General features: G+C 44.8%; 1 protein-coding gene across 7 annotated transcripts in view; it reads right to left on the bottom strand.

Annotated features, from left to right (window-relative positions):
* The window catches only part of TBC1D8 (TBC1 domain family member 8), a 96927-nt gene that overhangs the window by 33947 nt on the left and 48312 nt on the right, over positions 1-14668 (bottom strand). For all 7 annotated transcript variants that reach the window (XR_012503076.1, XM_074354754.1, XM_074354755.1 and 4 more), the window contains 3 exons: positions 5906-6024; positions 3918-4146; positions 1511-1751 (listed from right to left, as the gene is read on the bottom strand). Coding sequence is in view for 6 of the 7 variants with exons in the window: in XM_074354754.1 (XP_074210855.1) it covers positions 1511-1751; positions 3918-4146; positions 5906-6024 (589 nt within the window). In the remaining variant the exon portion in view is untranslated. The remainder of the gene's footprint in view (positions 1-1510; positions 1752-3917; positions 4147-5905; positions 6025-14668) is intronic.

Here is a 14668-nt window from a genome sequence, read left to right as displayed (position 1 = left end):
TGGGGACCACTAATTAGAAGGACACATCCCCCCAAATGTTCAGAGAAGACAGTACACATGTTTAAGGAATAATAGGAATGTTAAAAGGGACGAATAATAAACAAAACTTTGGTCAAGATTTAATCATCTTGGATTAAAAAAAAATTTAATGACTAGTGGTTCCCCCTAAATTAAACTAGAATCACCATGTGACCCAGCAATCCCACTTCTGGGCATATTCCCCAAAAGCAGAGTCTTAAAGAGATATTTGCAGACTCCTGTTCAGAGCAGCATTATTCACAATGGCCAAAAGGCAGAAGGAGCTCCGTGCCCCACTGACAGATAGCAGGTGGGCAACATGAGGTCGATACAGACAGTGGAATTATCATTCAGTCTTAAAAGGAAATTCTGACACAGGCTGCAACATGGATGAACCTTGAGGACGTCAGGCGAAGCAAAATGAGCCAGTCACACAAGGACAAACACTTCATGAGTTCCCTCATACGAGGGACCTAGACTAGTAAGAATCAGGCAGGAAGCAGAATGAATGGCAGTTGCCGGGGGGTGGGGAGGAATGGGGAGTCCCTGTTTAATGTGGACAGACTTTCAGTTTTGAAAGATAAAAGTCGTAGAGATGGATCGTGGTAATGGTTAAACACGAACGTACTTAATACCACGGGCGCACGCACTTAAAAATGGTGCAGGTGGCAAATTTTACGTGTGTGTATTTTACCACAATAAAAAAATTTTAATGACTAGTAGTACTCAGATAGCAGTGGTGACTCTGTGACTACATCAGAAACATCCAGCAAGGACAGCACTTTATGGGTAACTTGTTCTTCAAAGGATACAAAGGTGACCTTTTATAAAGGCATCAACTCTGCAGTGACCCAGTTTGAACTACGAAGCCAGAAATCACAGTCAAACTCAAAACACCACATTCTGAATTTTAGGTAATAAAGTTGAACTTCTTGAAAGAGACAAACAACTCAAGTAATTCAAGCAATAAATTCAAGCAATTACCTCCCGAGTCCTCATGACTAGTATCGATTGGGGGCAAACAAGTAACAAAGAACGTTGACTTACACTACTAGTAAGCACATTCCTGACGACAAACTGGTACCGAAAATAAATCCAGCTGCCCCGAAAACTTCTTCTACAAAGCAGTTTAATAGGAAAAAACGTTTCTTAATGTGTAGTAATAGCCCAATGCTGGAAAGAATTCTATCATGAGGCTATTCATATTACATTTGCGAGAAGTACTTTTTATGGAAGGCAATTTTGAAATAATATCTGAAAAAAAAGGAGAAATTGAATCCCGAAATCAAAGCCTCCTGCATAAAGGAAATGAGTAACAATCATCGCCAGTGGCCATGTCTCTGTCATGATTAATGACGTAGGAAAATCAGATTGTGCCACAAGGGAAATGTACATCGCGCACAACAAGGCTAACAAAGCCCGTGTCTGGGAAGGTGGCGCACCGACCGCGGTCCCCTGGGAGGTGAGGGGTGCTGGGGACAGGAGCTCCTACCTCTTGGTGATCTGGCTGGGCTCCTGCAGCCCCGGGTCGAGGTCAAAGCCCTCATTATCCAGCAGCCTGCGGAGCGCCACGTCGGCCAGCTGCTCCATGATCTTGAACACCTCGTCCAGGTTCAGAAACATGGAGAAGTCCCGCTCTTTATTCTGCGTAGTGATGCGGATGGTGTCCGTCAGAAAGACGTTGGACGTCCTCTCCAACTTCTGGATGTCAACCCAAGGGACTACGAGTTTCACTGGAAGAGGAGGAAAGGTAAATACAGATTTTACCCTAAAACCAGTTGAACCCAAACTCGAATGCTTCAGCAACACTGACCGTGCAAACCTTTTCCTTCCCTGAAATGCGAATACCTTTTCTACCGGAGCAGGAAGGAGGGAGCACAGGGCTTCCTGGCAGCCACGTGGCAGAACCCAACTCATGCGCCAGTAATTTTCTTAAAGGCATAAGCAAAACTTCACAAGTCATACAAGGGACATCATTCCAAAACACCAAGCTGACAACAGGAAAACTATCCCCCAAATATTTAACCTTAAGTACTTGCAAAGTATGCAGAAGGTTCTCGATCCACATAAATTCTGGTTCCAAAAGCAGCATTCATAGCATAAGCCATGAAAAACCGGAGTGCAAGAGGGTTTGTGATCTGGTTTAGAGGAAGGGGCTTAACATTTAGATGATGTCAAATGACAGTTGTTCAAGTCTTACAAGACAGCATACAAGTAGTTTTTATGGAACTCATTTTAAAGTAACACAGGACTAACAGCACGTTTCATAAATGAGCGTCCTGTTCCCAGGAACGTTTCCAACCAGGGGTAGTTAGGGTCGTGCTGACACACAGCCAGAGGGGAGGGACACAGACAACAACTTCAAATGATAAATATGTTATCAAATATTAGGAATCACTTTCTTCCAGATTTTATTAACTTATCAATCATTCTCACTACCCCTAGTTTTTGTTCACTTTCGGAAAATAACTCATTTTTCCTTTTCAAATGGAGGAGGGGGTGATGACGTGCTATGTCCATCATTCCTCTCCATTTGTTTTGCAGTAATGTTTTCAAGGCCACGTTTCTACACCAGGCATGAGAATAAGCTTCTTCAGCTGCGTCTATATAATCTTTTACACACATACACACACATACACTCCCCCTACACTACCAGCCCTGCACTTAAGAAACCCATTCAAACAGGAAAAACAGACATGTAAACAAATAAACAGCCACAAGCTTGACCCAAAACAGAGATGCAAACACACCACAAAGTACCCAGGGACCAGGGGAGGCTTCCTGGAGGTAAGAAAATCTGAACTGAATTTTCAAAGAGGAACAAGAGTTTCCAGATGCCTTATGAATGGGGAAGGGAAGGAAAAACAGGGTGTAAATTTTGAGAAGCATTTCAGAAAGCAGAGAAGCGAGGACGGCCGTTAGGTGAGAGCACATCCCAAGGGTGGGGAAGGCTGTGCAAACAGGACGTGTGTCCTGGAGCGTGAGGACCAGGCTGGTGGCGCAGGGAACAACAAGGGATGATCACCTGCGGGACACTGGGCACAGCAGAGTTCAAGGAGCCCCACCCACTGGTTCAACTTGAAATATAAACATACATCCAGGAAGGAAAAAAACTATGTATGTATATATACACAAATACAGCATATACACCGCCCTGGGTGGGCACTTCAAACAATGTTTGTTCCAGAAGAAGTTTCAATGGGAATGACTTTTAGAATTTCAGAGGGGAAGGTATAGCTCAGTGGTAGAGCGCATGCTTAGCAAGCACTAGGTCCTGGGTTCTATCCCCAGTACCTCCATTAAAAAAAAAGTGGGGGGGGGGACAATAAAAAAACATATTAAATCTTAAAAAAAAATCAAATACAACTGAGCTTTCCTGTTTCACCTTGGACTCCTATTCCTAGTACAATGACTGTAGGTACATAAATGTGGGAGAGGTGGATCTCAGGTGGACCCAGGTGAGGAATCTCCTTCCAGGAGCAGGTGTGACCTTCAGGCCTGGGAATTCTTTAAACAGCCCCCGCTGGGTTCCAAGGCAGCAACCTGTCCTATTCCTTTAGAACTACTGGGCCATTGGTCCGACACTTTTCAAAGCGATACAGAGTAGCAAAAACCTTTCAACAGCTGTGTGAAGGGAGCTACAAAGAAATGTCCCTTAAGGCAGGAGGGAAGAGTGAATTCTCAGAAAGTCAAACCTCCTCACGGCAGTGGCACATGCAATATGACATGACTCTGTGCACAAGCCATTTGGAAATTAATCATGTATTACCCGTTCTCATCTCAACCACTTGTTAAATCTTTTGTTGTCTAACTGTTCACGTGATGCTTTGTCTCAGGACCAGCGCTAAGCATCCCGGGGCCAGCTCCACCTGGGAAGGCCCGCCCCACCCCTCACTTACGCTCCTTGCCCAGGAAGAAGGAGTAGAAGCAGAGGTGGTTGGTGCTGAGGTACAGCCAGCCCTGGCGGGGCACCCGGCCCTTCCAGCAGCAGCAGGAATAGTAGGTGACCAGCTTCTCGGCCTCTGGGAAGTTGAACCTGGCCTCGAACTTCACCAGGGCCTCACGGAACTTCTCGGGCTCCTCCTCCTGCTCGGCCAGCCTGCTGCTCGTCTCCTCGGCAATGAGAGCCTGGTGCACAGAGAATGGTCCCCGGTCGGGAGAGCACGCGGGATGGGTGGGGCCTGCTCATCCCATGGTCCACCACCCAGAAGCAGGCCCCGGGGCAGATGGGAGCTGGGGGACTCTTAGAACCTGTCTCTTGGCCACTCACCAACCAGGAGGCTCTGTGTGAATCTTAAGCCCCGGTTCTCCAACAAATCACTGTTCTAAATCCCTCCCGCTCTTCCCTCCAGAGATATGAAGACAAAATGATGGTCTCAGGAGTGTGAACTCAATGCATCAACCCTGAAGAACCACCCACGCTGGAGTTAAAGCTGGTCTTTTTAAACAAAAACCATTAACGTCTTCCTCATTGGGTTCAAAACTTTGGGTGTGAAGCCAACAACTGCCCGATTCTGTGACCCCTGGTCCATTTCACCATAATATACCCTCTGGTCCTCGAAGGTGGAAAAGGCACAGTCTGGCTGAGGACTCTGAGGGTGTAAATTCCTCCAAAGCACTGGGGTACACAGGGCAGCAAGGCGGGAAACAAGAATCTGAATCTACAATCGTTTTGCTGACAACAAACAATAGTAAGGATGCTTTCTAAAGCTGGGGTGAGGTGGTCAAAGGGCCCAGGATGTCAGCTTGTGGCCTGTCCCTAAGGGTGACAAGGCACTGACAATATCAGAACTCCGACTCCCCACTCCTGACAGCTCACTGCACGCATTTTCACCGAGAATTTGCTCTGTTGGAGAACTCCAAGTCCCTGGGCATCACATATGCTACTGGATTTTTAAAATATACTTGTAAATCTGTATTTTTATTAGCCTTTCCCTTCCTTTCTATTCTTGTAAGGATGTTTCATGAAAGGCTGTGAAAGGCTAAAACAAGGCCGCTCGCGGGAGATTGCTATCCGAGCCTGCATGGCTGCACAAGCGATTTTTGGAAATATCCTGGGCTTTACCATTAACACAAAATGGAATTCAAAATCAGTTAGAAAACAAATCTGAAGGCTGGTGAAATTTCAAGTGATTTTCATTTTCCTTCTGATGTTTTTCTTTGTTTTCCAACTTGTATTTAACAAGACATTACCAAAGTTATCATTAGGAAAGACGAATTTTTTTCATTCTTTCCTCCTCCTGAAAGTGGAACGTGCTAGGTGCAAGAAATAAAGAGCGATGAGACGTCACAGCTGCAAAAAAGTTGGGGAAAAACTAATTTCAAGAGTCAAGTAACATTGCTGCTGTGCAGAACATGAATCTTAACATTCTATTTTCCTTTTCCTGAGATAAAAAAGGACCTTCACTTCTGTAAAGGGTAACAAAACCTTAGGCCTGAGAATGAAGGTTGGTTGGTTGGTTTTAATTTCAGGTGAATTTTGTCAGACCGACTCTGCAAAATTTGACGGGTGGCGAGTTGAACTCATTTGGCTTTCGACATTAAGGCAAGAACTTCAGCCAATGTTCAAGAAAAAGGAATATGATAAAAATGCTGCTGTGAATGTTAACCACTACATATAAAAATAAATTTTTTAAAAGTTTCTTCCGTATAGCACAGGGAACTATATGTTCAATATCTTGTAATAGCCTTTAATGAAAAAGAACATGAAAATGAATATATGTATGTATATGCGTGGCTGGGACACTGTGCTGTATACCAGAAATTGACACACTGTAACTGACTAGACTTCAATTTTTTTTAAAAAATGCTACAGTGTTCAAAATATTATATGCAAGTTATAAGAAAGATGGGGAAGGGGGAGAAACATCACAATCATGACACCTACCTTCACCTTCCCTTTGACAAAGCTGGCAATGTCGTCTTTGTTATCAAAGACGGACAAGGTGTGGAGGAGATTTTGCTCCAGCCAGTCCCAATGCTGGTTTATTTCCTCCAACGTGGCACCTGGATCAGAAGAGAAAAGGATGCAGAGATTAAGAGACAAAAGCAATTCCTAGAATATGAACTCACTTTCCAAGCACGAGTCCTGTGTTCACATTATTAAGACATTCCAGTGTCTTATGTCCTGGGACCCAGGTTGCCGGCGGACGAGGAAGGCACCCTCCACTGGGGTGCGGTCCCCTCACCACAGCACCGGGTCCCACTGCCACACGGATGGGCCAGCTGGCCAGTCAAGTCATCCCTGGGGCTGCTCCGTGGGCATCCTGCCAGCCTCGCTCATGCGCGGAATCCCCACCACCTCCACCCAAGTGACAGAAACATCTAGAATTACACGGCTATCCCAGGGGAAACAAGCCCCGAGGTGACCGACTCTCAATCTCGCAGAATTTCCCTGAGAACACAGTCCCTCGAGAGGGCCCTCAGCCCAGGTTCACAGAGAGAAGAGCCTCTTGGGACAGCTCTGCTGGTGGCCCGGAGGCGCTGCCACTAGGAAATTTCCAGGTTTACAAACTGTACTTCATGTCGTTTACAGCAAAATCCCTTAAAACAAAATCCCTTATAAACATACATTAAAAGAAATTTTATTGCACATGTTAAAACCACAAAAACATCCAAATGCTGTCTAGTAAATTAATTTCTTGCAGAGGCAACTGAAAAAGCAATCAGTCTATTACTGAAGCATTAAGCAACACTGTTACCAAAAAGCTTAGGTGTCTCCAAGTCTTTATTTCCTCTCAAGGAACCTCTCCATCCTCCTCAGCGGACAGCCAGCACCTTGGATGGGGGCTGGGCCAGAGGTCCGATCAAGCCCACGACTTCTAGACAAGAAGGGGCACGTGTGCATCAGGTCTGCGAGCCTGGCCGGGAGGACTAGGTTTCCAACAGGGAAGCAGGAGATACTCCAACCTCAAAGGAAGGAAGGGCTCCTGATAAACAGCCGTGCAGAATCATTGAGCTGATGTAAGAGGCATAATGATCAACAGAGCCACACCCCACGTGCACAGGAGCCAGATACGCATCGTGCGAACCCTGGCCTTTTTCTCTGTCATCTCGGCATTCCTCGCTCCAGAGTGGGAACGCATGTGAGAATCTGTACCCTCTGCATAAAAACGCCAGAGAACTTACCCCGGACCCACGGGCCTGGGGTCACTGAGAACGGAGGCCGTCTGTACAAGGGCCGTTGTTCTAAGGGGCAGTCTGGGAAGGAGCAATGGAAGACTCTGAGAGTCCACTTCATAAGGAAAAATGAGAATTTAAAATAATGGTGTTTATTTCCCTGTGTTCTCCAATCTTTAGGCATGTCACTGCCAACACGACGTCCTTTGGTCATCACTAATGCAGCCTCCTCATCTCGGGAGGGCTCCGTGGCTTAGACAACAGACTTGACTTCTCATAGTTCTGGAGGCTGGGAGGCCCACATCAAGGGGCTGTCAAATTCAGTTCCTGGCGAGGAAGGACCCTTCCTGGCTTAGAGGTGGCCACCTTCTCCCTGTGTCCCCACAAGGCAGAGAGAGTGAGCCCTGGTCTGTCTCCCCTTCCTATAAAGACACTAATCTCATCAAGGGGGCCCCACCCTCATGACTTCATCTAAACTGCACCACCTCCCAAAGGTCCCACCTCCAAATACCATTGGGGGTTAGAGCTGCAACATTTGAATCAGGGGTATAAAATAAAATTCATCTTCTGTGGCAAGACAAGAAAAATTTAAAATGTAAAAAGTTCTCTGCCCTCTGACCTCATCTCCCTCCACCATGCATCCTGTACCTGCACTAGGGCATCCACCAAGCACCCCGCCCATCGGCAGGAACACCTGCTCCATCAAGGAGCAGCGTTCTTCTGGTTCCAGCACAGCAACTCCTTAAAAGGTAACATTCCTTCTTCATTTTATGAAGGGTCCTAATACCCAACCAGGATGAGACTGAGCTCTGGATGATGTAAACTGTCAATAATATGTCATTTGGCATCTAGCCCTCTATCTCAGACAACTTATAAACCTGTGCTTTGGTTTCTAACCAGCAGAACAGTTCTCAGAGCTTTCTGAGATGCTCTTCCAAGGTTATCATCCTCAAATTTCGCTCGAATAAAATTCCATTTCTTTCTTAGATCAACAGATTAATTTTTCGTCTACAGAGGTTTGGGAGGACACCAGTCAGTCCGTCACAACCAGTGACCCTGCCCAGCTGTCCATCAGTCTCACCTCCCTCCCCACCTCCCCCGTCTTTCCCTTCCAGGATCATAAACCCAAGCAGCAGCCCACTTGGGGTTTAGCAGAGCCAGCTCCGAGCCGAGTGCTCGTGACCCCTACCTCCCATGTGGAAGGCCCCTGCGGTCTCAGGAAACCCCTGGCCCTTCAGGCTCCCTCTTATGAGAGACAAGATTATTTGGAAGCAAAAGCCTCAAACCAACCATGTCCAGGCTCCACAGCAGGACTCCTGAAGCCTCCGAGCACCATCCACCTGAACTCAGGACCCGTGTGGCCTGCCTGGCTCCTCACGTCCAGTGCTGACGTGGCTTCGGTGGACGACGTCTAAGTCACCTGCCTCTGAGTTAAATCTCCCTGCCTGGTCCGTATCTTCGAGTGGCAGCTACGTAGGCGTCAGTCACCAGAACACCCCTGAAATCTGGTGGCTCAGCGCCGGTGTCTGGGTGGCGGGGGGACAGCACATCACACAGTTCATCTCAGCAGAGAGTCTCTAGGTCCCTCAAGCCAATGAACCCTATGGGGCTGCCAGCCCTCTGCTCTTCTCTGGCACTTTAAGGTTCTCTCTTTCTAGATCTTTATCTTTTATTATCCATCATAATAAAACCAACTGGTCAGACTATTTTAAAAAAAAAAAAGGCAAGGAATACATGGAAACGTGGGTATCCATATCAGCCTTCAATTTTTCACCGTACGTTTTCATGAACTTCCTAGTTTGCCAAAAACAAGCAAGCAAACAAGCAAAGAGAGACTCAGAGGACTGAGGAGGAAGAGAGAGGGAGGGGATGACTCGGAGGCCTTTCTGTGCCAAACTCAGCCTCCCTGATGTGGAATGAGGGCTGGGTGGGGAACGGAGGCTCAGATACTTCTCCAAGGTCATGTGTCTCCAAGGAAAGGCAAACCAGGGTGTGAGGTCATTCTCCACATCCTTGAAGTGCCCTGGGGTCCTCCCATAAGAAGCTGCATTTCTTTTTCAGTAACAATCACATACTCCTTAGGTCCAGGACTTCCTATGGCCTGACCTTAAAACATCTACTCAGCTTCACATGGAGTGAGCTCTCTAACCCCGAATCCCATTTTCCTGAGTGTACCTGCCTGGATGACACGAAACAGACCTTCACATACCCTGTTCCTGAGCTCACAAGTTAGCCATCAAGCCACGCATGTCTTCCTCACCTGGTAACCACAGATGCCGTGAATAAACTTACAACTGAACCTCTTGGGTGGAATTAAGATTTGAGACCACATCATCAAAACAATTAAACTAGGGGAGAGAGTATAGCTCAAGGGGTAGGGTACTTGCTTAGCATGCATGAGGTCCTGGGTTCAATCCCCAGTACCTCCTCAAAAAATAAATAAACCTAGTTACCTCCCCCCACCAAAATAAAATAATTAAATAATAAATTTTTAAAAAAACATAAAGCTATTTTAAAAAAAGAAACTTTTATTAAAAAAATTTTAAACTTTTATTCCTTAAAAAAATTCTTCTACCTGGTGAGGATGGAGGTGGAGGTGGAGGATTAAGAGAATAAACTATTAGGTATAAAATAAGCTACAAGGATATACTGTACAACACGGGGAGTAGAGCCAACATTTTATAATAACTATAAATGGAGTACAACCTTTAAAAACTGAATCACTATATTGTACACCAGTAGCTTATATAATATTGCACAGCAACTATACTTCAATAAAAAGAAGAAAAGAAAATTCTTCTGCCTACTGGGGAGGAGCCTTATAATAGGGGAAAATCATTCTAGAACAAAACTAAGCTCAGGCCTTGAGAGAGAAAATAACCACACATGTAACATCCATCACTGAGCCACAGTTGGTGGCGGGCGCAGTGACAGCCGTCACCCTGTGCTCAGTCTGACGACAGCTGTGCGCGCGCCTCTCCCAGCAAAGACAATCACCACCGTGGGACTTTCCGACTCGACTGTCTTCTTGACAGTCTTGACGTCAGACCTGATGGAAGCTGCCAAACGGCAGGGAAATCCTCCCAACTATTATTTCCTCCGCAGGGAAGTCTTATGGTGGCTTCAAAACTCCTGCACATCAGGGCCAGCCGATGGCACCGCCCTGATCTCAGCGGACCAGAAAGGAAAGCCACTTCACATATATCGCACGTCAAAGCCTGAACCCACACAGTAGCTGTGTTTTTCAGCGACCTGAAGTAGCCCATCAGAAAATAGCTTGTTTTTTCAAACAAGCTATTAAAATAGCTGTTTTTTGAAATAGAAAACAGGACACATGCCACTCTAGAAAAGGCAACTAGTGACTTGTGAAATATTTGTTGGCGTTATGCCCACACACAAATATATTTCTATCTGTATGTAGGTCATGGTTCAAAAAGTTTGAAAGCCAGCACATTACAGACATATAAGTGATGGGAAATGTTAAGAAGAAAAAATAAGAAAGTGAGAATTTGTTGTCCATTGATGAGACAGAATGATTAAAAGGCTACAAATTGACTCAACACTATAGCAAGACACCCACTGCTCCTGCTCTGGAAACCCCTGGCCCTTCAGGCTCCCTCTTATGAGAGACAAGATTATTTAGAAGCAAAAGCCTCAAACCAACCATGTCCAGGCTCCACAGCAGGACTCCTGAAGCCTCCGAGCACCATCCACCTTACAAAGCCAAGACGGAGGAGAGCTGTTGTTACGGCCTGAATTGTGTCCCCCCAAATTCACATCATGAAGCCTTAACTCCTAAGGTGACCATATTTGAAGATTAGAGCCTTTAAAGGAGATAATTAAGGTTAAATGAGGTTGTAAGGGTGGGGCCCTGATGCACAGGACTGGTGTCCCCATAAGAAGAGAAGAAGACACCAGGAATGCACCACATGAACACACAGCAAGAAGGCAGCTGTCCATGCCAAGGAGAGAGGCCTCAGCAGGAAGCAACCCTGCCAACACCTTGACCTTGGACTTCCAGCCTCTGGAACAGCGAGAAAATAAATTTCTGTTTGTTTAAGCTGAGACCAGCTTAAAGGGGCAGGGCACAACCATTAAAAGAATGGTGCTGCCATCGAGGACACGACAAAAACTGATTAGTCCAAGATGGCAGAAGATTCCACGTCCAGAAGCCCCCGAGTCTCATTAAAAGCTCATCGTAACACATCAGCTGCTAAATGACACACCCACAGGCACCATGGCAGCTCCAAAGCTGACCATAAAAGGTCAAAAAGTGGGCGGTGGCCCAATTCCAGGAAATCCCCACCCTTCCCCAAAGTAGCTGGGTAATCCTCCCACTTGTGAGCATATGGAATCACCCAGCCCGTAAGAACTAACAACCCCATGTCCTGCGGCCCCTCACCTTCTGAGACAGCCTATACTCTGTCTCTGCAGTGTGCATCTCCCTGAATCAATCTACTTTTACTCAGCTATGGCTCACTCTTGAATTCTTTCCTGCGTGAGGCCACGGACCCTCACTTGGCAGGGCATGTCCCAGGGACTCACCCGAGACCTGTGATCTGACCGTCCTCTCATGCCCCATTTTCCTGCAACAGAGCCACCCCATCTGTGGTATTTTATTATGGCAGCCCTAGCAGGTTAATAGAGCTTTCCGAGACCAAAAATGTATAGGAGTATTGTGGCTTGTCACACACAAGTCCAATTAGCAAAATTATACCTTGTTTCATTAAGCCCCTTAATTTTGCAGAAAAAGAGTCTTCTATTTTTTAAGAAAATTCAGGGTCCCTGGATCTTAAATATAACCCACACAAGAAGTCAAAAAAATCAGATTTATAAATAGCTATGTGAAACTAAAATATGGTATTAGACAATTTGATTATGACCACAAACAAACCACACTGATGGATTTATAAGCAACTACCTTGATGCTCTAAGAAGGAGCAGCCGGCGGTGCAGACACAGGACACGTTCTGAACGCCCAGCGAGAGCCAGGCGTTTTTGTTAGGTAAGTCGTACACTCAGCCTGGTTTATCTTCATAAAAACGTCACAAGGTAGATAATGTCATTTCTGGTTTCTAGGTGAGAAGTGTGAAGGGCAGACAAGAGCCAGCCTCGAGGCCTATTCTTCTGGCTCTTTCTGTAAGGAAGTGGAGACAGGAGAGAGGGCAGGGGGCGGGGGGCAGTTCCCAACAGCTGCGTCACTTTGAAACTCACACACAGTGCTTATCCTTGTAGGTTTTCCCCAGAGGTATTTTCAGGAAATAAAACAAGCATCTCATTGTCTATACCTACAGCTTCTGCACAAACACAGCCATAAATAACTGGATTCCAGCTTCAGTTTTAAAAAGCTACTGTTTCTCTCTGCAGAGTAAATATTCAGTTGAAATAAGCATCCTCTCCAACTACCTAGATCCTAATTTACAATGAAACGGGCACTGAATATGCATTGTTCACATCTGTCCCTCTGCAAAAGTAAAATATTTCTCTACGACCCAAACACTAAAAGTCTTCTATCTAAATGCCTGGGCTGAAAGCCACACAGACCACGAAAGGACTAATTAAGAGGGTAACAGTCAAAGCAGTGTCATTCCTAAATTCCACTCATACACAGAGAAACTCACGGGCAAAGAATCTAGTAAAAGTCACAAACGACAAGAGAGAAAGTTTAATTTTCAGAAACCTCACATTCTTCAAGTGGATACTTGAACATCTAATCTATATCGTCTGAAGCAGTATCTCTCTTTACAGGAACAACATTACATCCTCATGACTTTTTTATAAACTTGTGTTCTTTTCTATTTTTAATTTAAGAAAAAAATTTTTAAATTTTAAGAAGTTTAAGAAAGTAAGTTTTAAACCTTTCAGTTTACACAATTTCCTTACCCTTTTTTGCCTTCAAATTAGAATGAGCCCCTAAAATTATTCATGTTAGGTGAAAAACAAACTCAACTACTTTGACCCTGAAATTAAAATACAGTTTAAATTTATAATCAAAATGGTCGTGAAAATGTCCTAGTACAAGTTTTACTAGTAACAGTTCTCAGAAACAGAAGCAGAGATAGTAGGAAAGAGGTAGGAAATTTTGACCTACATACACAAAAGAAAAATCAATCAATAAAAACAGAAGCAGAAATGACAGATACAAGAATCAGCAGAGACATAAAATAGCTGCTATAAACATACTCCACGTGTTTAAAAAGTAGAGGAAAGCAGGAAGATGGGGAGAAACTAAGTGCAAGGCATAAAAAAAGGCCCACATCGAACTTTTAGGGATGAAAAACACTACCTGAAGTCAGGAAAACACCAGGTGAGGTTAAAAGTAAACAGGACACTTGAAGATAGTGATAAAAATTATCTAAGATGAAAAACAGAGGGACAAGGATGAACAAAACAGAAAGGACAGAGCATCTGAGCTGCAGAACCACCACCAGCAGCCTGAAATCCTAACTGGGGTCTCGGGAAAAGGGGGTGGGGATGGGGAGGGAGAACCAGAGAACAGAAAAAAAATTTTTGCAGAAATAATGGTTGAAATTTTTTTCACGTTTGATGAACACACAGATTCAAGATTCTCAACAAACCCCAAGCAGAAAAATCATTCAAGAAAAATTACAGAAATGCACATCATAATTGAACTGTGAAAACCAGTGGTAAGGGGGGGATATCACAATATTTACAGAGGAACAAAGATAAGAATGGTAGTAGACTTCCTATCAGAAACATGCAAACCAGAAGACATGGAGCGACAGCTTTAAAGTTAATTTACAATTAAAGAAAGAAAAAGAAAACATCAATTTACAAGCCACTGAAGAAAAACATGAGTGGATTCCTGAATAACTTGGGAATGAGAAAACCTTCCTAACCACAACTCAAAAATCAGAAAGTATAAAAGAAATGAGTTCTAAATCCCACTAACAAGGCAAACTGGAAAAAGATTTTGTAATTTCCCGTCTCAAATAAAAGGCTAAAATTCCTAAAACACAGATAGTGCCTAAAATTCGGGGTGGGGGAAGAACCACCCAATAAAAAATCAGGCAAATGATAGTAACAATGTTGCTGACAATGGCCCTTGAACATGACATAACTAAGGAATGCAAATTAAAACTGTGGGAAAACACCACGTCTTACCCATCAGGTTGGCAAAAATCCAAAGGTCTGACACGAGATCTGATGACAAGTCTGGGAAAACAGGCACTTTCATCCACTGCTGATTGGAATTTTAAAAAAGAGTAGCACAGCCCCAGAGGGGAGAAGGGAATTTAGCAATACCTAACCTTTACCCTTTGACGCAACAATTGCTCTTCCAGGACTCTACCCAGTTATCTGTGTGGCATCTGTCCTGGTAAAGGTGGAAAACAACACGAATGTCCATCATAGAAGACAGGCTGGATAAACTCGGGTACTTTGTGATGAAAGACAGACAGAGCGGAGGGAAGGAGACGCACAGACACAGAGAACCTGCTTCTACCCACCACGTCCTTGGTTTCTACTCATGTGCCAATCACGATGCATCTGATTTTAAAAAAGAGAACAG

Source organism: Camelus bactrianus, chromosome 28 (assembly GCF_048773025.1).
Source record: "Camelus bactrianus isolate YW-2024 breed Bactrian camel chromosome 28, ASM4877302v1, whole genome shotgun sequence".
NCBI lineage: Eukaryota > Metazoa > Chordata > Mammalia > Artiodactyla > Camelidae > Camelus > Camelus bactrianus.
The sequence above is the reverse complement of the archived record's forward strand: the minus strand, read 5'-3'. Positions and strand labels throughout refer to the sequence as shown.